The following is a 24890-nucleotide window of genomic DNA, read 5'->3' as shown; positions in this document are numbered from 1 at the left end:
TTGCTTCAGTCAGCATGGATGCAACGATCAGGCTAACGGCGGCGGTTGCGTCATCCTTCGCATAGCACGGGAAGCTGATGGCCAGAGTCCAAGGTCAGGAGGGTAGAGAAGAGGATAGAAAAGAGACCGCGTGAATGACAAATACGATCTTGCGGACACTCACTCTCTCATCAAGTTGAGTGTACAACGGCAGATACCGCCATGGTACTTTTCCCTACAGGGCTCGGGCGTCGCTCCTTCTCCCGCCCGTCCGCCTTTCGAAGCACCGGAGCTTGCGGGAAAGGATGGAAGTAAGGGGACGGGGACAGGCGCATAGCGGTTGATGCAAACTCGTAGGAGCCTAAAATCTGAGCCCGTTGCCACTGAACATTGAACGTCAACACACACGCCGGAGAGTCGGGGTTGGGTAGGGATGGGTTCAACGGCTGTGGCCACTCTCGCTGTCGGACAGATACCCGTATTCCCAACAAGGAACATTGAAGGAGGGAAGTGCATTGTTAGGATCAGGGCCCCTGTATGACTTGGCAAGGTCGACTTGCACAACCCAGAAGCGGATCATGCAGCGAGGTGAAATCTGCCTTTCTATCAATATATCCAAAATAAAATTAGGATTTTTTTTCATTGGTTCTTTTTCTTCTTTTCTTTTTCGGTCTGCCTCATTATGTTTTGATGGGTACATGACGGTGTTTCAGAACATTTACCCACCTACCTACATCCCATATGTATGTTATGTAGGCATGTAGACACATGCTGCTTGAGCCCCACTGGTGACTGATGAGGTGCATGTATGTCATGTCCGTATTGGTCTACCAGGTATCATTTGAGAAACAACGAACGAGACGTCATATTAGTAGGAGTTCCGCCGGAGCGGCCCCAAAATCAATCCCTTTACTGACCACTCAACGAGCGCTATGGAATCAGGAACAAGGTGTGGCTAAGCGTCCACTGCATGTTGTATACAGCCACCCCTTGTGGCTTCTCTTCTCACTACCATGTGTGGACTGACTTGAGGGTGTTCACGATGGAGAAGTCATCACATCTGACTTCAAATGCAGATAGGGCATTGAGAGGCAGCATGGGGCAGTTGCGACACAGCATAGCAGCCAGTGGTGGTCAGCTACGAGAAGGGCAATTCGGAGGGACCCTACGTAGGCCTCCCTCTCATGCGACGTCCTTTGGTGTATATCCTATATCCGACCTAGAACCAGACACCACGTGCAAGTATGGATGATGACGCTACCGACGTTTGGCGGCTTGGTGGCTGTCGCTCGCTCAGATCTGGAACCCTGCGGCTGAGCGGCATGCTGGGTTGGGTCCCTCTCAATTTAGCACCTCGTCAGAGAGGGACAGAAAGCACTTGGTCCGATTCGGAATAAGCCATGGTATGGAGAGTCGTTGGCGCTGACAGATGATGCTCTTTGGTACTTACGTCGCGGCAAGACAGAAATGTACTAGGTAATATGTAATCTGGTTGATAGGGCAGGGGTTGTTGTGAGGCTGTGCCGCGCATTCTGGAGGACACCCAGGCTTCTTGGCCTGCCATTGGGCGCCGTACGGCTGGATAGTCGGGTCGCTTGCCTTGGTTTCCATCACGCTGTTTTCTGGCGAGAGCGGAAACGGTTTCGTGCATTAGCATACTTAACCAACCTAACTACGTACATGTAGGTAGGCGGTAGCATTCCAGTGCCGGGATACGGCCACAGTATAGGTAGTACCTACATTACGGGCTCCCATAGATGATAAGATCCGCTGTGGACAGCGAAGCCGAACCAAGACGGCAGGAAGCAGTTCCTTAGGTCCTAGGCAGATGCAAGTATCCCAGGCACCAGACGTATGTTGCCCAATAGAGGTCACCTACCCCGGCGGCGTATGAGTCTTTGGTCTTTGGGCCTGCGAACGGTGCCACTCCGTGTCATGCGAGTCGTAACGGTGCCGGAGTGTCCACTTAACCCTACTTTCCTCGACCTGCGTCGGCAACGGGCCGGAGACAGGAGGGGCAGTTGCGAGAATGGCAAAGATCAGATGAATTCAGATTGATTCGTTGCAGTGATTGCTGTGCTACCTCAGACTCAGACGTCGTACAGCCCAATCAGCTTAGTATACGCAGACTGCATACGGGGAGGCTTCGATATTTCTCATCTGCAGCAATGCAGAGTTCAAACATGGTTATACGAAGAGGAACAAGATAAGATGGCCATGCATTGCATCAAGACAACCAAAACTCAGCCCTGGGTGCTGACCACGGTATGTGTGTGTGACCTTCTAACCCTAGGAGGGAACATCGAACTACTCTGCCATCGTCGCCGGCCCCCAACATCCAATGCGTCGTCGTCTTGAGCCGAGAATCAGTCAAGTTGGATGAATTGACCTGGCCACATTGAATCCGGACTAGGCAAGTTGGGGTCTATGACTGACCGTGAAATGCGAAGATGTCTACATTTAGCAATGTCGAAGCCTGTCCGACCTGCATATGCGAAAATCCCTATGGGGGTCCCGGTCCTAGGTTGACTCTTTCCTTCGCTTCCTATCCAATGCAGGACTTCAGACTTGTTGCCTAAGGTGGCCGAGGGCTGTACGCTAGGCCTTCCAGCCAGCCCTATGCTGCGCGCCGAGGCCCGCGCAGGTGGCACTTGTGCTTGTGTGTGGGCGAGGATTGGGAATGTGGTTGCACAGCACGGCGCTGTCCCAAATGCCCGGCAGTCATCATCAAGATTGCCGTCCAGATTGATCCAGATCTATGCTACCTGTTTTGCTCTGCCCGCCTGCAACAAACTGGATGGGCCAGTCAAGTGATGGAGCGAAGCACTATGCATCTCACTTTCGCTGTCGTGCCTCAGGCCCTATCTATTGGAATTGCTTACCGCTGTGGAACAGAATATCAACCCATCAAATCTTTTTGATTTTTTCCTCTTGCGGCGTCTCTGGCCGATGACGACAGCGAAAACGCTGATGGTCCCCGACGAGCACCATGAGTTGAGGCGCCCTCAATTCTCCGTTAGCACGCTGTGGGGGATTTACATGACATCTCGCAAGACACCCAATCACTCGCACCTGGGCCCATGTTAGCCATGCTGCTACCTGCATGCAAGACGACGAGATAGCTCTAGTTGGTTTCAAGCCATCCACCCGTCACCCACCAGAAGCGCGCCAGACCCTACTGCGCCACCGAAACCAAGGGAAGCCACCAGCTAAACCCGTGCTAACGGACAAGATGTTGTAATCGGCGAAACGTCACGGCACGCACGCCAGCATACCTACAGTCTGACGAGAGCCTCAGGAAACAAGGTGTCATTTTTTTTCCTGTTACGGGCACCCTGGCCTTTCTGACCGAGTCTGCAGGATACCGGCAACATACCCCCGGTGTTTGCTCCACCGATGTCGCCGGAGTTGCCGCCTACATCCATCCATCGTGACTCGAAGCAGTCGCTATTCTTGTCATTGTCATTAAACAGACTATGTCCGGGCCACTCTCTCATTAACAGACCAATTGAGTGCTAGGCTGTTGTCTGCATTTCCTTAGGCAGCAGCATGCAGACAGATCACTGCCGCCACTGCCTCTTTCTTCGTTGACTTGGTCTTCTGCTTCTTGCAGTCATAACTTCTTCCCTACAGAGTAAGTCAAGGAGGTAGGTTAGGAAGCCAACCACAAAACAAGCAAGCACCTGCAGGGGGCAAGGTATCGTGGATCAATACACACCTAGGTTTCATCGCGCAATTGTTACAATATTCGAAGCATGATATCACCAAGGTTGATTGTTTCGTGGATTGCCAGCTCCAACCCCCGATTCACCGTCCCGGCTCAGCCTCAGTTGCGGACTCGCTGGTAAGGTTGCTTCTGAGAAATATGACCTGATCAGGTTAGTACGGGAATCCTTTAACATGCCACCCCAAGGCTTAGCCCTGCCAGGACACAGAAGAAGCAAGTGCAACAACCAGTCGAATCTCGAGCAGAGAGGAAGTATTTTCATTGGCTCTTTATTTTTCCTCACTCTATCGCGGGTTGGAAGACCGTTGCTGGTTCCTAGATCCATGCACCTTCGAGATCCATTCTCGGCAATGACTGATGGGACTGGCTGTCAGCCCTCGCGCGGCTATTCCAGCCATGCATCTGCCCATCTTACCCTCGCCAAGAGACTTGATGCTACGACTTTCTTGGACCTCTCCTGCTTCACCGCAACGTGGAAGGAAACCAGCCGCAACTAGGGCCCATCGGCTGGACTGGGGGTGAGAGGGAGGCCTGAGGAAAATATCTGGTGATGGCTCCCAGCTATACCCCAATTGAACCCGAATATGATGACCGCATCTCACATATTCATCTAGTCTCGGAGCCAAACCTTGGTCATCGACCAAGGCAGCCGAGAAAATGGCATCAAACCTGCTCATTGGCCAAGCAATCGCTTCCCCGAAGCGACTCAAGCGACAATCTGTCTATCTATATCGAGATACGATGCAGGGTTCTGCTCGCTGACAGCTGAAAACCCCTCCCCACCTGTTACCGAAGGGCATATTCTTTGCTTACCGGTCTGAAACTGCACGTATGAGACAAGTAGGAAGTTTTCTGCTCCTTTCGTTCGTTCGCTCGCTCGCTCGCTGGCTTGCTGGCGCAGCTAACAAGATCCTATCCCACGGATGCCCGAACCCAATATTGGCCCGTTGCTTTACTGAAACGGTCTTGATTCTGCGAGTGCCGAATCTGCCGTCATGAGGCGTTCAGCCCCAGAATAGCTCGGTCCGATTCCTCCAGGCAGTACAGGACACGCCGTACATACACACTGCGCACAGCCAAGACATGGACGGATTCCTGTCGTTCCATGTTTGTCTTATAGGTCGATGCTGTGCAGGCATACCGAAGCCGAGTTTCTTTTTGGCCCAATGGCTCGTCTATAAGCGGGAATCTACTTCGCTGCACCTCCTTATGGTGCCCGGGGCTGGGTCTTCTGTGACACGGGAGAAGGCGCAGAGGTTCTGGCTCCCTGAAGTTATACACCTCGCCGACATCTCCTGGTATCGCCAATATTTCGCTATTTCGTCAGTCGAAATACCTTGAAAATGGTACGGGCAGCTCGCAGATGGTATGGCGACACGAGCTCGCAAGGCCGGTCTCAATGCCATGCATAGACTATCGTCGTGTGCTCTGCCCTCTCGGACTCGCTCCTGGCCATCACTTCGGTGTGGTACTTGCCAGAGTAGTATGCACCAAGGATAGTACCGTACAGATCGTCTTTCCATCCCTGCATCTTCTGATGCATGACTATTGCTCTACTGTTCTCGGTGTGTGTGAGTCGACCTACCTCAGGGGATGGAATATTGACCGCAGCAAACAAAGTTCGCATTCATGCTACCGAAGCAATGGATTACGGGAACATCGCGCAAAGCTTGTGGGTGCTGGCATATGCGGCTGGAATAGTATTCGTGATATCCTTTAATATATCATTTTTTCGGTATTTACCGGTAACCAATGGCAGTTTTGTATACGGCTATGCAGATATTGAGAGGATACGAAGTCGATGCGGCTCACCCCGTGATATAAGCAGAGTATTTCTTCTTTGCATTGCGATGCAACCCGACTTGACGAGGAGGGCGACTAAGCAAAAGAAGAAAGAGAGAGGCAGGATGCAAAAAGGGGTGTTTCTGTAGTTATCTCTCTCTGGGCTCATAGCCGTTGGTTTCTTTTCTTTCATGTCGATGTTGGAGGCGGGGAAAAGGTACAGACAGACAGGCAGACAGGTCGTGTGGCCCAGCCTTTCCCCCCCCCCCTTACTTTCCAAAATGACGTTCACCGGATGGTTCCGAGAGTATTGAAAGGATAAGGCAATGTGTATGTCCAGGGCGGTCTCGCCGTCACGGGACTTGACGCAAAGCATTGCTTGCCGTTTAAATATCGAATTAAACCCGGCTGAACTGTATTGGTCAAGCATCAATTCATAGACTAACATGATTACAGTGAGTCACAGTAGAAAGAGTCATTGTTTAGTCTGGAAACCTGTCCATGCCCCTTTTTATTTGATTCCAGTAGTTTCAAGTACTTACAGGTATTATGGCGCCTCCAACTCAGCAGCTGTCACGATACGTGTTCACAACAGGTCAATAAACAAAACGAAAGCCGAAAGGAACCGCGGAGTTTTCTTGTCACCTAGATAGATTTGTTCCACGAGGGTACGGCTACAAGTGTGTGTCCTCTTTATTTAGCCGGTACTTCCCAACCTACCTCCCTAACGGCGCTGGTAGATTCGGTCGTCCCTAGAAGTCGACCCAAGTGACGACGAAGGGGTGGGAGAAGAACCCAAACGAGTAATGATCGCTTTCTTTTCTCCCTCCCCTTCAGTTTCCATAGCGGCTCAGGAGTAGTCGTAGTGTAGTAGAAGTAGTTTTCAAAGAGTATCCTGCCGGGCTAATTCGCTGCGGCGGCTAGTAATACACAGAGTTTGAGCTGCTCCTCCTCCACCATCTCCTAACTGTCTGTCATTGTCGCCCAGAGCGTGGGAGAACTCACAAGTTCCAATTCTATCCTGTTCTTCGCGACTTGCTCATCTCCCCGCGGACTACCGTTTCCGCGACGGTTCCTCTCTCCATCCTCCGCCTCCCGCTTCACCCCTTCTCTCAACAGTGGGCATCGTTCCCACGTCTGCTCTCGACTCATTATGAAAATATTATGATACAAGTTATGTGCAGTTTTCTTCGTCATGAAAGTATCAAAACACCCCTTTACTCCAAAACCGTGTTGCCCTTCGTTTCACCGTGTCTTTCTTTGATTCCTTCGTTGGCGCCCAGGTTAGGAGTCGAGAGACATCAATAAAGCGAGAGTTCGTAGTCGTAGTGCCAGGGCTTTTCGTTTCGTAATTGCGTTCGTCCAAATGTATATAGCAAGGGCCATGGGATAAAAAGTAAGAAAAGGTATATTTTGCGCCGGGAACAACATGTCTATACAACCAACCGACACGTAACACACCATCAAAGCATATGGTCTTTCTTGCCCACTCGCTAAGCATTCAAACTCAGACTGTCACTTGCAACCACCAACCACCCGCTATGGCATGCCTCCAAGGTGTAGGGACGTCCCGGGCGTGCATACGTATGTATGGCCGACCGACTATGCGCGTCTGTTCATGGCAGCGTTGGCACCTGCCGAAGCCAAGTCTTTACTGCCGCTAACCGTTCGACCTGCAACGCGAGGCAGGCTGCTTCCAACACTCGCTGCGGTTGGTCCGCCGGCGGGCTGTGCCGTGCCCGTGCTAGTGCGTTTCACCCCGCCCGAGTTGAAAGGTCCGTTGATGCCAGATGCTCGTCGTGGCCCGGCTGGGTGCTGCTTGTTGGGGCTTGCAGCAGTGACTTCACGAGAACGAACGGGTGCTATGGTTCTCGTGGACGCCGGTGGATCTGGCAACGGTCGGGACGATGCAACCGTGTTGTGTCGTTTGATGGGCGACGATGTGGTATCGCGGGCCCGCACAAAGGTCATGGGTGTCTTCAGACCAGTAATGAACTCATGGCGAATTGCTTCCTCGGGCTTGATTCGTCTATCAGGATCCCACCTCAGACACCGAGCCAAGAAATCCAGGAAGGGCTCATCGTCACACTTCAGCGCCTGCTGGAGGGTTTTGGATGACGGCCTCCTTCGTCGTCCCTTGGAGGAGACGGTCAAGCGTGGCTTGCCCATCGAGTCAAAGAACAGCTTCTTTCTAGTACTCTTTTCGATCAGATGCTTCTCCGGCGGGCCGAACACTTCCATGATACAGGCCAACTGTTCCTGTTCATTTTCACCAGGGAAAATGGGAACGCCAGTGTATAATTCAGCGAGGATGCATCCCAGACTCCACATATCAATCGGCAGTCCGTAAGTCATGCCCAGAATAACCTCGGGCGATCGGTAGAACCGCGATTGGATATAGGTATAGACTTTTTCGTTCTCGAAGCAACTCGAGCCAAAGTCGATGACCTTGATCTCGGAATGCATTGGGTGACGAAGCAGAATGTTCTCGGGCTTGAGATCGCAGTGAATCACCTTGTGTTGCTTCAGGAGGTTCAAGGAGCTAAGCATTTGCTTGGTGAAACGTCGGATGAGCTTCAAGGAGAAGCCGCGGAACGCATTGGATTTGATGAATTCGTAGAGATTCATGTCCAGCAGTTCAGTGGAAATGCAGAGATGGCCACGGAAGTAGAAGCTGTGGGTGAAGTTGACCATGCTGTGTCGGTTCTTGGAATCCCATTCGCGGAGCTTCTGGAGAATATTGACTTCAACCAGGGCTTGCTGGTGGAACCTCTTCTTGTTGCGGATGATCTTGACGGCCACCAAGACACCAGTCTTGTGGTCGATGCATCGTACGACCTGACCGAAACTTCCTTTACCCAATACGTCCACAATTTCATACCGATATGAGAGGTGGTCGCCAACGACTATGGAATAATCGCCGCGCTCATCGTCGTAGCCGAAATTGGGCGCACTGGATTTCAAATCGCCAACCACTTTGGCAGCGTTCTGCGTGCCGCAGAAATATACATCGTTGTAATCGACAATCTCGCCTCTTTCGTAGATGTTCAGCATGGCAATCCGAATGGCTTCATGCGAACTAACTCTCTCTTTTGGTGTGGCCCTCTTCCGAAGAGCATCTAGAGTCCTAGCAGCGAGTTCGGTCTCCTTACGTCGCGACGCCAACTTCTTCATCTCATCTTCTGCCACAAGATCGTCCTTGTCGAGCTCCGCAGTGTACGGATCATTGGTTTTGATCGTGGCTGCGGATGGTCGAGGGCGCAGTATCCTCTGAACCGACGAGGTCCGGCTGGTAGAAGACGTTTCGACCAGGGAACTATTGCCAGCTTCTTGGGCTTTCTTCGCGTTTCTCTCTTGCGTCATAATCGTGGTAAGACTCGACGCCGAGCTCTTTCTCCTCCTCGTATCCAGGTATGATCCCGAAGGTTTCGAGGCCTGGCTAGGGCTAGATGCCTTCATGGAACCCAATGTTGCGGAAATGGGTATCCGGGGCGGTGGCATGCTATCCTGGCGGGCATGGCTCGCCGCATTCTCATTCGAGGGATGGTTGCTGCTCTTGGAGGTGCTCCGCTTCCATGACAAACTCAGCTTCCGCCTCAATGAGCTCATCGAAGATGGAGTAGGGGGTTCTTGTTCTTCTGGGCTCGATGGCGCCGGAGGCGGTGACTTGGGTGCCGGTTTGCTCGTCTTCTGGGCGCGTGGTCCAGAGGGCTTTTGTTGTGGCTTCGCCTCAGGAACGGCGTCCAAAGCAGCCGGCTTATTCGAATCTGAGTTTGTCTTGGCTCTAGCAAGCTCGGCACCGAAATCACCACTAACCTTGGGCACTGACGACGAGAGATAGGGAGATATAGCTGGTTGTCGTGATGCCTTGATCGTAGCGGGTTCCATCAAAGATTCGGAAGAGCTTATCGCACCAGCAACGCCCGGACTGTCCAGAGAGACATGATTGGTAGAAGTGCTGCTGCGTACGGTTGACTTCTCGGCCTCCTTTTCGGCGCGTCTAGAGAAAAACGTGCTTCGGGACGCAGTCATGGGTGTTGTCGGAGTCTTTGGGATCATCCGTTCCGGGGTGGACTCATTTTCGCAGTTTCCGTGTCCGGCTCCTTCAGTGCTGCTATCTTCGATGTGGTGGGAGTGCTGAGTGGACCCAGGTTGATGGGTGGAAGTCGGAGGGGTGCCAGATTCTTCTTCTTCGGTTGAGTCGGGGTTACCTTGGCCTCTACATCTGACGAGGCACCGCCCTTCCGCGGCTGCTTCCTGGTGTTGGACGTATGCTGAGTAGGACCGACAGTGTCAAAAGAAGGCGCACTAGACAGAGTTCCAGTCGAGGAACTGGCGATACTGCTAGCATCAAATTGATAATTAGATTTCCGTTTATCCAAGAATGACAGGTCTGAAGGGGCATCCTTTGGCGACTCGTACGCTTTGGGAATAGCAGGTACTGGTGGTACATCCTCGTCCTCCTCTGCAGGTGGCGCATTGCTGTTGACGGTGAGAGCTTTGGGAGCTGGTAACCTTGAGCTCGCTGTATTCTGGGCAGCGGCTCGCTGCTGTAAGGACCCGGTCGAAGTTCTATGCGTGTTAAAGCTTGCTGTAGAGTTAACAGAAAGGCCTGAGCTGTACGACTTCCGATTTATGTCGGGGGTGGTCCTCGAAGAGGAGGGGGTAGACGTCTTTCGAGGAATCATGGAGGGAGAACGCGAGGTGGCACGAGTCTCATTCGTCGTTGTCTGTACGTTGGTAACCTGCGGCATGCTCTGAGATTGATGCATGGACATGCGCTTCATTCGCTGGGCGTCTGTCGGAGAGATAGTTCTTGCACCGAGCCCCGAAAGATGACCAGGCATGACTGAAGCGCGTTTCGCCGATCCCGGAGTAGAGCCGCCTCCGCCGCCAGCTTTAGGCGACCTGGGAAACACGATCGACTTGCGATTCCCATCCGGCGTGAGGGTCAGGGCGCTATTGCTGTTACTACCGGACACTGCCAAGTTGCCCGTTATCCTTGATGGCGGCTGCATGGATTTGGTCTTAACAGCCCTCGGCACTGCCAAATTCTTACTGGGATCGCCTCCCTGTCCTGCCGCATTGTTGCCGGCGAAATCCAAAGCCGCTCGCAGCGAATCCTTGTCTGTAGCTGTCGATATCAAACTAGGACGTCGTTTCGGGGCGGTTCTGGTTCCGTAGTCAGACTCTATAACTCCGGGGCCTATCGACTTCCTAGGTGGCTTTGCCACAGTGGAGCCAGACACGGGTGGATAATGGTTTTGACGGCGATTTCTCATCGCGGCCGGCGCTGTGGGCGCATCCGCGATACCTGCCGAGGCTGGCGGGTTTGACCCTATGCTGGGCTGTCTGCTCGACAGGCTCGGCCGTCTCAGGATCGATCCGGACCTTGTAGTCCTTACTCCACCCGCCGTGTTATTTGCCGTAGGGTTTGGCTGAACGGCCTTGCGCGTCGAAACTTGCCGTCGGCATGGTGCTGGTATGTTGGCCGGCCATATTGTCCGCAGCAGGTTTGTCGTCCAAAATGCTACCCTTGCCGTTCGGTGAAGGGAACTGAGTTAGCTTGAAATCGGTCGAAGCAGACTCCAGGCTGCTCTGTAAGTCGTCAAAGCTGACGGAGGGTAAAAAATCGAAAGAAGTTGCCGTCGAGTCGCCTGCATCGTCGTGGGCTGCACCACTGTTGTGGCCAAACGAAAAGAGTGTGTGGTTGTTGGAAGCCGAAGCACTGAGCATTGCACCGTTAGAATACGAGGGCGTTGTCGCGGTCCCCGTAGCGTTGTTCGTAGGTGTCTTTGGTGTCGGATTAATGTTTTCCTTGCTCCTAGCACGGCAAAAGCAGCGTTAGTAGACTGTCCATGGAGAGCTGTTATAACGCCTTTGTCATGTGGAGGGTGAAGCCGAGAGACCATGTTACTCGTCGATTTGGATTTCATGGGTCACCAAAAATGGGGGAAAGTAGAAGAGGGAACGTACACTTGGGTTGGCGTATGAGGGCGGGACGAAGCGGCAGCCGGTCGGCCAGCAGAGATGTTAGGATCCCTAACCATTAGAGTCGATCAGGCAGACCCAGGCCCCGGTAATGTTCTAGAGGCAGTCGAGAACGAATGGGAAGCCCCTAAAACGCGGGAGCAGCGAAGGATGTCGTTGTTGTTGATGCAACAATGCAGCGCAGCCGAGTGGTTCGTGGGTCAGGTATGTGTGAGTGTGTGTGTGTTTCTGGGTTCAGACGAAATGCGATGTCGCTCTCCTTCTAGAATTCCTCTTCTTTCTTGCTTCATGGGTCTTGAGACAAAAAGACAACAACAACAACACCGGTGGTTTGGGTCGGTCCAAAACCCCGAACCGGAAGACCGATGCCAGACCTACGGCCGTCAGAGTATCTCAGTCCGACGGGGAGCTGAGTGCAGCGAAGATGCTACCGCATTCCGTTGCAGTAACGCGACGAGGCGAGGGCGGTGGGTGGGGGGTTGGACGGTGGTTGCTGGATTCCGCGACCGAATATACCTGGAGAGGTAGACGTCGGAGAGGAAGGGGAGAGGTGTTGTTGTATGGTTCACGGCGGACGGGCGAATTGGAAAGGGTCTCTGCGACTCGTCGACTTCCCCTTCCCACTTTGTTTTTGCTGGTGGCACTAAGGCAGGAAAATCAAAAGGGTTGACTAGGAGCCTAGGAGTAGACGGCTAGAGGTGCAGGTGGACGGCCCACCTGGACTTGGGGGTCGGGCGGGCTCAAGGTACTTGGGAAGTGGGAAAAGTAGCGGGCGTGCACCTTCTGATTGATTACCATACTTTCCATCCCATTAGCACCGAGGGTAGTGGGAGGTGGGTGTGGGCGTTGCGGGTGCAGTGCACAGGTGGCGGGTGGGTGTAGCTACGGACGGCCTGTTGTTATGTTGCGAATGGCCCTGCAGTGCACACATACCTCCTAACCTGGGCTGCCGGGGGCATCAACCACTTGAAGGGACCTCAGGGAGTGGTGGATGTACCAGATCTAACCTATTGGCTACCCGTATCATATCAAACATACATCCGCGATGCGATGCAGGTGGCATTTAGGAACACCTATGGTACCTAGGTATCTTGGTATCCAAGCTAATGGATGGGGGAATGATGTGCAGTTACGGAATGCCATATATCGCACAACAGCTGCATCGCACTGCATCATCGTGCTGCGCGCTCCCAAGCTCGAAGGGGCCGGGCAGCCAGCGGACGGGACAGAAGGCTGGACATCGATCGACCTCGTGACATCAATGGACGATGACAGACTACACGAGCGAGCTACTACCTGAACTACTGGCATCCAATGTACTGGATGCACAGTTCAACCTGGCATCTACTCGTATGTACATCTTTCATCCCTACCTTACATTACATTTTCACAATGATTCTTTCGTTCTCATTCCGTCAGGAACGGCCCATCTTGGTCGTCTCCTTTGGGACGTAGCGAGCCCAGGTTAGTCCATTGCGGGCTTAGTCGAGGGGCCGCCGTGCCGGGATGCGGCCTGTATGTATCGCGCGCTGGGTACAGCACGAAAAGAGACGTGCCTTTTAGGGTGGTCAGAACCTAGGCAGGCCGGGGGGGGCCAAGGTTGCTGGCATTTGACAGCGGATTGCCGTCCGTGAGAGAGAGACACACACAAGACCCAGCAACAAAAGATCACGCGTGGGCGCATGCTTTGATGTTCTCAATGACGAAGACGACATTGCAAATATTGCCTGGTCTGTATCAGATTGACAGCTTGGAAATTTGAAGGCCTCTCTGCGAGGCTGGTCGTGCTCTCAGATGTGCAAGCAATCATCCAACCTCAATTTTAATGTGCTCCAGCTGGAACCAAAATTTCATAATTACAGCGTGCAGCAGTAGCAGCTCACGGGCGCAAGAGACCAGGAGCGGCTAACACGGAGACAATGCGGCTAGCCCGCAGGGTCAGGGAATTTTGGGTAGATGGGATTTCCGGATTGATCAATCTGATGGAAAGGGAAGACGAGAACGCTGTCCGTGTGCGATTGCAGACGAGACCTCAGTTGAACCAACAGCCCACCCGATAAGCTAAAACAGGACATGCCTACTTTACCTAACATATATTTCCTATGCCAGCACAACAGAAGAAGAAGCAAGCGACCCTCGATATCGGGCACGAAATCTGCCGCCCGTGATAGGGGGAGGGGCGCGAAGAAACGCTGCAATCGAATGAGGAATTATTACTTTGCAGTTCCTCCGTGATAGCAACCAAGGAGCCCAGTTGCCCAAGCTTGCCACCCGAGGGCCCTGCGGAGGTCAATCTTGGTTCCTTCACAGGTGGAGCCCTACGAGGTGAGATCGACGAACGGCGTCATTCTACAGCCAGACCCTATACGACCCTATCTGTCTCTGTCTGTCTCTGTCTCTGCCTCTGTCTGTCTCTTGTGCACAGCACAGCATGCAGTAGTCAAATGTCTGAAACAAGTGACCAACACACGTTCGGGAATATATAGAGGTCACAGGGACGTTTATGTCGTGATACTAGAATCTGTAGCACGATATAGCGCGCTGCTCATGTGTTACGCCCAAGATGCTCTCGTTTGACGTTCAAGTCAACAACCTCCGCATGTGCAGCAGTATCACGAAGAGCGAAAATAATTTTAGGTGCATGGCGTTTTTTCCTTCGCTTCGCATTGTAAAAGCGTCTCTCGACCCACCGATGCCAGGTCGCCTCCATATCAGGCTGTCAGGAGCCAGGGCCATCCCGTTTTATGACCCCCGGCCTTGGAGATTGAGTCCGTATTGATCTCTATTTTGAATGGCCACTTTTTTGATTACCGTATCTCCCTCCCAATGATATCGGACTTCTTATTACATGCGTGAGCATGTGTGGATATAGGTAAGGTAGCAGTCAGTATATGGGGGACACGCATGAGGAAACAATTTCAGGGTTTTCATCGTGTTTGTACTTTTACTTGCTTGCTTTCTCTCTCTACACCACCACGACGCGCGCGTATGCAGGTGCAGGTGCAGGTGCAGGTAGGTGTAGGTGTGGTGGGTGGCCGACCGTTGCCCAGCGTTTCCCATCTGCCGTAAATCCTTTGTTGATGCACGCTCCTGTCCTGACCAGTCACCAACCGCGCCAGTCTGGTCAGGTTGGTGGTCCGTTGCCATCTCGCAGAGGCACATCGTGGGGCTTGCCCTTGCAGCTTGTGCAGCTCCCATAGGCCTTGTGCCTCATTTTCTCGGCCTGTCACTGCGTAGCGATTGGGCAGCGACTGGGCGGGGGTTGGACATTTCACTCCTCCATTATATAGCGGGACGACGACAGCATTGAAGTATGTACCGAGGGCTATCCGTGTGTATCAATCCGACTCTGGGAAACGAGGGCTTATCTCATAATACGCGCGCGAGCCAACCGCGTCATCGACCGCTTCCAGAGCTACCGTCTTTTTTTAATATGCTTCTCAAATCTCAAATCTGGGATCCGAGAAGAGACAGGGGGTTCCCTCAAACCCCCCCTGAACAGACTAGGCTTGGGCGGAACAACTTAAAGCGTGTCACTCTGTGACATATCTAATTCGGCAAGCATTCCAAGCAACGCCTCAAGAAAACCACATCCAGAATCGGGCCTTGAACCCAAAGACTAGCAGGCTGACGTCGCCCAGCCTCAGTGTTTATTCCAAAAGCTTCCGAGCCTCCATCATCGTGGTTGGTCGAAAGGTAGTAAGTTTCCGCTGCTGAACTGTCACCCCATTCCCTCTGAACTCTCTTGCGCGCCCAACCCAAACCCAACAACGAAAGCCCTACCGGACGGACAGGCGCTTGGATTTTTCCTGCCACACTGACACACTCTCTCCCCATGTTTCGTGGGCGGCATAGGCCACATTCTAAATTGAAAGAGATGGCACGGGCTCAGGCTCAGAGAGAAAAAGCACCCGAAGGTTGTTAGTGGCTGGAGCATGATCCAGTACTATGATCCATCAGCTCCTCCCTAAGGGAGGAGCTTAGACACGTGGATGCCAATGGCGCTGACAGAGAAATCGTACATATCCATAAGTATATGCGAAGTATGCATCTGTGTGTTACAAGCTATGAGGTAAGTAGGAGGCTGACCAAAAGCCGGCGGCAGACTTGTGCTCCTCAAGATAAAGTGCAGATCACGCCACCATCCAGCCATGACTCTCGAGTAAATACATGTTACAGGTATATACCGCTAGTCCTTGACATCTTTCAATGTGCACAATTGGCCGAAACTCAAATGCGTTATGTCGCTACATATTCTGACAAGTTTGAGATCATATATTCTTGCTTGAAACGACTATGAGCGCGAGGCAGAGTACTCTGCAATGCGCCTTAGACTTTGGGCTCTTATAACGCAGTACACTTGTCACACTTCACCTTAGCATCGTCATACGCATTAAATAAGTGGAAACTGGCGTGGCCAAGTAATCCAACCCGATATAGTGTTCGCAGAGATGGTCATAACCCAACGTGATGCAGTCCATTATTATCACAGCTCTCGTAGCTGGCCGCCCTCCAACCAATATCAAAGACTCCAGCATGGGCAGGTATTCCGGCTTGCGCGCGTAGATATCCCCGTGTACCAGTTGCTTTGCTTGAGAAGCTCAGCTGCACTGCACATAGCCCATGCCGTCGAGATTGACCTATCGTCGTATGAGTACATAGCATATAATTCCAGCCGTTTAAAACGCCCAATAACTCCAGGCCAGGTTTCGCCCATCCTGCCACACAAACAACGCCTTGCAGATGCTTTTGTATGCTCGTCCCAACGTGCTTCGGGGTTCCTTATGAACCACTTCGCGGTATTAGGGACCGAGGTCTTTCTTTCTCCATGCCAGCCTCCTCTTCTGCTATCGTACCCTCGCCCAGACCGCGGACATCTTTGACTCTTATAATGTGTTCACGCCCCCGGGAACCCACTTGTCCCCAATGCGCCTCATCTCCTCCGCGAACCTGCGACTCGTGATCCTCTTCTGCTGCAGCTGGCCTGCCTTGGCGCCCTCCTCGGGGTCGTAGAAGGGGTTCTGCAGGAGCCGTACATACGCCGTCTGCATGGCGCGGAACACGACCTTGAGCTCGCCGTCGCGCAATCCCACCGCGCCCACCACCGACGACGGCCCCGTCCCCGTCGCCGCCGCGCCGCCGCCCCCTCCCCCTACACTACCGCCGGGGAGCTGACGCCGCCAGTGCCCGCAGGTTTGACGCCGCTCAGAATGCGCCCCCGCATGTCCACGACGGCGACGAACTTGACGCCCGTGTTGGTCTCGAACCCGTACGCGGCCAGCCGGTCGTCGACGGCGTGCAGCAGCCCAAAGTCGCCGCTGAGCAGGGTGTTGGAGGCGACGGCGTGGCGCGCGCGCGACTCGAAGATGTCGAGCGTGCTCGACAGCAGCAGGCTGAACTGGAGCGGAGTGCGCAGGGGCGCCGAGCGGCCCGTCTGCGGGTCGGTCGTGGTCGGGAGGATGGTCGTGTGGAGGGGATTGTTCTGTAGGTAGGTAGGCAAGTTTCCCCAACGTTAGCCTGCGCTCATATCGGCTCGGGAAAGTATCGCATGGCCGGCGTCGTTCTTCTTTCTGCCCGGCGCGAGGCCAGGAAGACGGTCACAAACGGTGAGTTGGTCCTTGGGTAGACGTGCAGTAGGCAGATGTCGATCGCGACTGGGGACCATCGCGATCTAGGTGTTGCGCGACAGCAGGTAGGTAGGGCTGGGGATTGAGGGACGACGACGACGGGCTTGACCGTGGGAATGTTGGGGAATTGCGCGACTTACGTTACGGCCTATGACGCCTAAGCAGGCGATGGCAGGTATCGCTGTGGCCATGCTCTGGGATGTATGTGTATGTTGGTGATTCGCGAGCGAAAAGAGATCCAGTCAGTACGATGTAGTCCCAGGGGTCTGGGGTCTGGTCGGGTCTGTCTGGGATCAATTGAAGTTCGGAGCTCAAACACGAGCTCCCGCTGTTGCCCCACCCGCGCTACTGAACCAGAATCCGGGGTCAGCAGCAGCACATGCATATTACACAGCCTCACTTTCTTGAATTGCCTTCCGGAGACCACTTTACCTTGGTCGCTCGTAATTGTTGAAGATACCGTTCGAGACCATGCCATCAAGGCAAGTAAAGCCCCAGGCTGCGGGCTGGCTGTACTGTGTGTTTCGGTGATTTTTTTTGGATAAGCCTCAGCAGGAGTATAGGCGGTGGTCAATTGCGTATAGAGGGTAAAAGAGACCGCGGTTGATAGACCTGCCAAGGGCATGTACAATAAATCATGATATTCGACTCCTGTGAGCTTCTCTGAGCAATCAAACACTAATCATCGTACACGTTGCTGCCCGCTCGCTTGCCTTGTCGTTCACTCGAGCACCAGTAAACGCCCCCTTTCGACTCATTAAACCTAGTACTAGTACTCCTCCTCTTCCTCCTCCTCGATCAAGTACTCCGTCTTCTCGAGTCCCCTCAATGCTTCTTCGACCTCCATCGGATCCGTAATAGCCCACACACCACCACCCTTCACGACATCCATCCCCCTCATCCCGACCTCCTTCCCCACGAGGTTCCTCCCTACTTTCCCGGGGCCAATGCCAATCCATCGCCGCACCTTCTGCTCTTGGTCCAGGTACTTGATGCTGTCCCACCACCGGACCGTCTCCAAGCACTGGCGCGAGAGCAGGTCTCTAACCTCCTCCTGGCTGCCAAATGGCCTCGCACTCACGTTGCTCACGCACTGAAGGGCGCCGGGGAACGTGATGACATCATCGGTCTCTTTTCCCTTGACCCGGCTCTTGCCGGAGAGGAGTTGCCGCATGACCGCCACCGCCGGTTTCATGATCGGACTGTGAAAAGGCGAATCACTATTCAACTTAACAGCGCGCGGATCGTGTCCCACGAATTGTTGGATATGTGCGATGAGCTCTTTGATTTTCTCCAGATTGCCGCTGAGAACGATCTGGTTCTTGGAGTTGATGTTGGCAATGAGCACCTGGTCGATCGGATGTATATCTTCGGCGTGATCGCTCCGCAGGCCGCTCGACCGGTATCCCACAAAGTCGTCCACGGCATTAACGAGGGGCTCGAGGTATTCCGGTTCCGTTACGACGGCTATCATGCCGTAGTCGCCGCCCCATTCGTCCCGGGCCCTCTGCGTCGCCCTGGCCATGGCCTCGGCCCGTCTGCGCACCATGTACAAGGCGTCCTCGAACGCCAGCACGCCGGCCGCGACCAGAGCGGCGAATTCGCCAAGCGAGTGACCCAGCGACACGTCCACCCGCTCATGAACGTTGAAGCCGTACTCTTTCTCCAACAGACGCAATATTAGGATACTGGTCGCCATGATGGCCGGTTGGGCGTTTGGTGTTGCGGTGAGGACACGCGAGGACCCATTTTGTATCACGTCCGACAGCTTGTAGCCCATAAGTTCGTCTATCTCATCGAGAATGTGCTGTGACGTGCGCGGGAAGGCCTCAAGCCACGGGCTGAGCATGCCGACCTTCTGTACGCCCTGCCCTGTTCGCGACGACCTCAATATCAGCCTTCCTGTCCTAGTTCATGTGTCTCCTGACCCAATCAATTGGCGAGCAGCAGGGGTAGAGTTACCTGGGAAGAATATGGCCGTCCGTGGCCGCGTCTTCTTCACGGTGGAGCCATATCGCCTACTCTCGACGGGCGAGCGGATATAACGTCCGCCATTGGCGATAATACCGGGTTCATGAAATGGCGCTCTCCTCGCGAGACTGTGTCGCAAGACGTTTACGGCTCGGCTCGGCCGGCGTACAGGAGCTGTAGCTAAAGCGTTCATCACCATGCGCCAGCGTTGACTGACCTAGGGGGAACGGCCAGGAACATGCATCGAATGCAGTCAGAAACAGCACCGGCCAACCTGCTCTCTTGCACGGGAGTTGGGGAACCGAAACTTGCGATTGAAGTGATGTTGTACCAGGAGACAAGGGAGAAGAGCATCAGTCGATTGCAGCTGGGAAAGCATGACTCCAATTATGGATGGACCCGAGCTCTTGGGGGGTTCGACCGTTCACAGGCTGGACCGGGGGTAGCTCTCTCTGTGTCACTGTTGGGAGTGGGCGAGTTGGCGAGCTACCCCACGCTGCAACGGTCCACACAGCCGAACGCCGAGGGTCACCGGCGCTGCGGGGCTCTATTAAGTACATGTAGGTATGCATACCTACTAGCATAATTCCGCATTGCATCGGCTTTCTGCTTAAGTAGTTACAACGTATCGATCTTCATGGTTACCACGGTCAAATAACGTCTGTTAACGTTGGCGTTAGTGCAATGTCTATTGTTTCAAAATTGTCGACAACTACTAGCCGGATGATCTGAGCCTGTCCCAACGCCGGCTCATGCGATGCGATGCATACATATTCCAAGTCCGTCCGTCCGTAGCAATACAACTCTAGCACCTAATCTCAATGCCTCCTTTGCTGATAGTCAGGTATTTGACCCCCTTATAAGGCTTAACACCCTCGCCCAGTCCACGGCTTCTCTTCGTATCGATCTGGATCCCCTCGACCTTGATGCCGCTTGGTATCCATCCCTTGACAGAGAAACTGATGGAGGCTGAACTTGGCATCAAAATCTTGTTCTGCGCAATCTTCTTCGCATCCTTGTCGTCGTCAAGATCCGGCTTGTTCCCAATCGCCTTGGGCTCGGCACTGCTTTGGTAAGGCTCATCATAAGTATAGTCCTTCCCAAAGCCAAACCCATTCGGGTCATCGTCAGTGGTGTCATCTGCCAACGGTCCCATGACGGTTGCCTTCAAACTAAAATAGGGTGTCCCTGATGCGAGTTCCTTTTGAGGAATATGCCACTCCAGAAACTTGTCCCCAGGGTTGTAACTTGCGTCACCTCTGCTCGGTCGAATATCAGACAGGTTTCTAACATCTGTCGGCAACGGCACCGAAACAGTCAGGTCATGCACAGATGGCGCTGCTGCCGTGCCGGAGTGAGGCCCACCAAAAGGCCTAGCACCAACAGCTCCTCCGCGCCCAGAGCCACCCATTCCGCCCGAAGATCCAAACATTTTGTTGATATTGACCCGGACCTCGAACTCGGACCCAGTTGACCCCAGGCCGGTCCTGACCTCGATGGTTACGGGTAATTTGAGGCTGTTAGAGCTCAAACTGCCGCTCTTTCCGTTGGTGAAGGGCAGCAGATCAACTTCATACCCGGCAAGAATGAAGCGACCATCTGGCGGGATAAAGCTCAGTTCTCCAGGGTTGTCTCTCCAGCGGTTGAGCCTCACACACGGATGGAAGACGGGCAACTCCATGATGTTACCAAGGTTGTGTTTTCCAGAAGGCCCCGTGAGACTCATCACAATGTCCGGAACCCCCGAGACCTTGGATGTAAACGCAATCGTTCCGTTCGCAAAGGCGGCTATTGGCCGCCCGGAAGGAGCCAATGTAACCGTCAGGGTCTCGACCACGTCTGCGTACAACTCATTAGACGTATGCCGGACGTTGGCTCGCCTCCACGGTAACGCAGGGGTATTTTGAGCTAGAAGGGTGGGAGCGCTTGGGTTGCTAAAGCTCGAGCTAAGCCCAGGCGCCTTGCTGGGCAAGCTCAAACTTCCTAAGAACTTGCCGAGGAGGCCTTCAACCTCTACGACGTCTCTCAACGCATTGGGCTCTGTGGTGTTGACAGTGCCAGCATCGCACATCTCTGTGAGAAGCTGAGCAACGACATCATAGTTTGCCTCGATCTTATGCGCCAGCACGGGGGCGCCTAGGAACTCCTCCAACGCATCGACGACTCGGTGCAAAAACTCGAGGACAAGCAAAGGCTCGATTTCCGAGGAACTCGTCGCTAGATAGAGGAGATCTGCATGGAAGAGGCTGAACACTAATGTGGGCGGGTTCGTATTGGATAGGTAAATCAAGTTCGGCCGCGGCGCTGGATGCTCTAGGTAAAGTGGCAGTAGGTGGGATGCAGATAGCGGTCGCGATGTGTAGGTGTGCGACAGGATGGCGCGACTGCAAACTGTTAATTGAAGACATGGATATAGTTGGGGAATGGGTTTACTAACTTGTGCTCATCGTAGATATGTAGCGCCTCTATAACGCCGTTCATGGTGGCCGAGATGCGAATCGCATCGTAAGGCTGAAGGAGACTCGGCTGGTAGGTTGGATGGGCTTCTCTGAGGGGCAGACAGAGCACGGAGACTGGGCCCCAGCTAGCAGCAGCTGAAGACGTCAACTCAGCCAAAGCCTGGGCCGCGTAAAGACAGAGCCAAGAGCGGAATTGAGACCCTGGACAGCGGAAAGCTCCACTGTGGCTAGTACCTGTTTAGGTGCTACGGCCAGACTTTAGTGGCCAATCAACTCAGACTCTGGGCAGTTTCTGGCGGGGTCCTATCTTATCGTAGACTTCTCTACTGAAACTTTTTACCCAGAAATTTCGAGGATCAATCGATAAACGCATCCGAACCTTAACGAGAGGCAGTAAAAGAGTGAAGGCTTCGGTTGCAGACACGAACGTCTTGAAACAGAGCAATGGCCGGAAGTGTCAGCACCACCTCCTCGCACACTCTCACCCACGCCCCCGACCTCTCCAACAACTCATCTGCTCTTGCCGATCCTTCCAGGACGCCTGGCGCATTCGTCATGTCGGCGGCCCTGCTCGAGGCCCTCAAATCGGGCAACCGCCACGGCTTCCTCCAGCCCAATGCCTCCGTTCCGAATGCATCCTTGCAGCTTGTCAAGTCGACATTGGACTCCTACGCCGGACAATTGAGCGATGAACAGCAGCAAAGGCTCAAGGAGGCCAACAAGAAGAGAAAACGCGCCGACGCCGCACCCAAGAATGACGTGCTGAAAATCCGCAAACTGCACATTGAAGGGTTCGAGAGCGCACAGATCTGGCAACAAGCACGACGAATTATCGCTAGCGCACTGGAGGACTCACAGGATGCTCTAGAGGAACTTGAGGCTGCCGACCAGATCGAGACCAATGGTGTTCACGGGCAAAGTTCCGACGAAGACCAGTCAGAGGCGGATCTTGAGGATGAAGAGCTGGACGGCTTGTCGGAACTTGACCTTAGCGGCTCAGACGACGACATCGAGGAAGATGAGGAAGAGGTTGAGTTCGACGAGGCTGACATGGACGACATGGAAGATGGGGACGAAGTAGAGCTTGATGGCGAGGAGGACGACGATGCTGACGAATTCGATGAGGAAGATGACGAGGATGAGGAAGAAGCAGAGCCTCTCGTGGAAGACCCCAATGGCCTAAACGACGGTTTCTTCTCGATTGATGATTTCAACAAGCAGACACAATGGTTTGAGAATCAAGATGCCCGCGCAGACCCCAACACCGACGCAGCAAGCGACGATGACGAGGTTGACTGGCACGGCGACCCATTTGCTACAAAGCCGGGCAGCAAAGGCGTCAAGCCCAAGAAATCGGACGAGGACGACGACGGCCTGCCAGAGGACGAGGAAGAGGACGAGGAAGACGAGGCTGGCCCAACCTTTGGCAACATGGACCTGGATGCCCCTGAAGGGGAAAGCGACGAAGAAGCCATGGATGGTGTGGACGAGGAGGATATGGATGGCGACCTCAATGCCAATGACGTCTACTATAAGGACTTCTTTGCGCCTCCTGCAAAGAAGGGCAAGGATGGCAACCCGAGGAAACCTAGACAGCCCCGGTACACCGAACCTGGTGAGGGTGAGATTGAGACTGCAATGGCCACCGCTCGCCGCGATCTCTTCGAGGATGAGTCGGAACGTGACGATTCCGAAGACGAGCTGTCAGAGGTCGATCCTGGCGATCCCAAAGCCCGGAGATCGGCTCACGAACGGAAACAAGCTAAGCTTGCTGAAGAAATTCGCCGGCTAGAAGCTGCCAACGTCGGCGAAAAGAAGTGGGTTCTTTCAGGTGAAGCAAGTGCTGCTGATAGACCGAAGCACTCGCTTCTGGACGAAGACCTCGACTATGAGCATGCTGGCAAGCCTGTACCTGTAATCACAGCCGAAATCAGCGAAAGCATAGAAGACATGATTAAGCGCAGGATTGTAGCACAAGACTTCAACGAGAATGTCCGGAGACGGCCGGATTCTCTGGACCCGAACGCTAACAGGAGGGGCCTGGTTGAGCTTGACGACACCAAGAACAAGCGGAGTCTTGCGGAGATTTACGAGGAGGAACACATCAAGAACACCAACCCGGACACCTATGTCAGCAAAGCGGACGAGAAGACCCAAAAGGAAGAAAAGGAGCTCGAGGGAATGTGGAGGGAGATCTGCGGCAAACTCGATGCTCTCAGCAGCTGGCACTACAAGCCCAAGCCTGTGGCACCTTCTCTTACCGTCGTTGCGGACGTGGCGACCGTCAGCATGGAAGATGCCCAGCCTGCCACTGCTCAAGGTGTAAGCGGCGGCGACCAGACCCTCGCGCCGCAGGAGATCTACAAAGCCGGCAAGGACACGGCCGAGAAGGGCGAGATCGTGGCGAAGAGCGGCCTGCCGGTGGCAAGGCAGGAGCTCAGCCGGGAGGAGAAGGCCCGGCGACACAGGCGCGAGAAGGAGCGGATACGCAAGGCCGGCGGCAACGACCGGAGACCTCTCGGCGGCAAGGCCCAGGCGAAGAAGGACACGATTGCTGACCTCAAGAAGGGTGGCGTGCGGGTCATCAACAAGAAGGGTGAGGTGCTCGATATGGAGGGTAATAAGGCCAAAGACGCGCAGGCCCTTTCCAGTGGCAACTTCAAGCTGTAATAACCGTTTCAATATATACCTGAATTCTGAACATAAACCATTCGACTTGATCATGCTGTTCAAAGCCATAAGCAAACCTCTCAATTGTTTGCTCGCATGTAGTTCAGAGTTTCATTTCTTTTTTTCCAAGGACTCTATAGGGGACTCAACTGGTTGTAACTAGTCATCCGCCGATTGCATAAAGAGTATATAGTTAATGTAAAAACATAGTTCACATGGACTTCTATGACACAAGGAACTCGAGGGTGGCAAGCCATCACAAGGCTATATGGCTTCTCCATGTAGGGTTTGTAGCCTTAAAAAGCACATGGCAACTCCTAGAACTAAGGGCGTTAGAATCATTGGCTTACGAAAGGGGGAAGAGGGTGTCAATAGTAATAGGCCTGGGTGGTTGCCCGGTGCTAGTATTGAAAGGTGGTATATGTCTTCCTATCCCACGTCTAGTCAACAAGTTCTAAGGTATGTGAAAAGCATCAAAAAGCATAAGAGAAAACGGCTAAAAAAGGAGAGGGTTCATTACCGTATTCGAACCAGTATTCGCTTGAACTGCTATGTGAATGCAGTCAACGTGCTTTACCGTTAAGCCAAATGAGTCTTGGGGCTTCTTCTTGTTGGGGTCTACTCGGCGACCACCTTATCTCGTGCTATTACTTCAGCTTGAGGTTGCCCGCTTACCATTGGTAT

At 53.6% G+C, this 24890-nt stretch overlaps 5 protein-coding genes across 5 annotated transcripts; 1 reads left to right on the top strand and 4 right to left on the bottom strand.

Annotated features, from left to right (window-relative positions):
• Window positions 1-7090: 7090 nt before the first annotated feature.
• PG997_006511 (DYRK-family kinase pom1) lies at window positions 7091-9520 on the bottom strand (the record flags this gene model as incomplete). Its single annotated transcript, XM_066810826.1, has 1 exon — window positions 7091-9520. One exon carries the CDS (start codon window positions 9518-9520, stop codon window positions 7091-7093), a length of 2430 nt encoding a protein of 809 aa, XP_066669749.1.
• A 23-nt stretch (window positions 9521-9543) lies between these two features.
• PG997_006510 (CMGC DYRK DYRK2 kinase) lies at window positions 9544-11224 on the bottom strand (the record flags this gene model as incomplete). Its single annotated transcript, XM_066810825.1, has 2 exons — window positions 9544-10949; window positions 11023-11224. 2 exons carry the CDS (start codon window positions 11222-11224, stop codon window positions 9544-9546), a joined length of 1608 nt encoding a protein of 535 aa, XP_066669748.1.
• A 5141-nt stretch (window positions 11225-16365) lies between these two features.
• On the bottom strand, window positions 16366-17297 carry PG997_006509 (uncharacterized protein; the record flags this gene model as incomplete). The annotated part of the gene is made up of 3 exons (XM_066810824.1): window positions 16366-16524; window positions 16638-16961; window positions 17247-17297. 3 exons carry the CDS (start codon window positions 17295-17297, stop codon window positions 16366-16368), a joined length of 534 nt encoding a protein of 177 aa, XP_066669747.1.
• A 578-nt stretch (window positions 17298-17875) lies between these two features.
• PG997_006508 (Adaptor complexes medium subunit family-domain-containing protein) lies at window positions 17876-21558 on the bottom strand (the record flags this gene model as incomplete). The annotated part of the gene is made up of 7 exons (XM_066810823.1): window positions 17876-19008; window positions 19069-19205; window positions 19295-19384; window positions 19652-19683; window positions 19723-19738; window positions 19890-21461; window positions 21515-21558. The coding sequence occupies 7 exons, from the start codon at window positions 21556-21558 to the stop codon at window positions 17876-17878; spliced, it is 3024 nt and encodes a 1007-aa protein (XP_066669746.1).
• Window positions 21559-21980: 422 nt separating this feature from the next.
• PG997_006507 (U3 small nucleolar ribonucleoprotein mpp10) lies at window positions 21981-24206 on the top strand (the record flags this gene model as incomplete). Its single annotated transcript, XM_066810822.1, has 1 exon — window positions 21981-24206. One exon carries the CDS (start codon window positions 21981-21983, stop codon window positions 24204-24206), a length of 2226 nt encoding a protein of 741 aa, XP_066669745.1.
• Window positions 24207-24890: the final 684 nt, after the last annotated feature.

This window comes from Apiospora hydei, assembly GCF_038363865.1.
Source record: "Apiospora hydei strain CBS 114990 chromosome Unknown utg000005l_segment0_segment0, whole genome shotgun sequence".
NCBI classification, from domain to species: domain Eukaryota; kingdom Fungi; phylum Ascomycota; class Sordariomycetes; order Amphisphaeriales; family Apiosporaceae; genus Apiospora; species Apiospora hydei.
The sequence above is the reverse complement of the archived record's forward strand: the minus strand, read 5'-3'. Positions and strand labels throughout refer to the sequence as shown.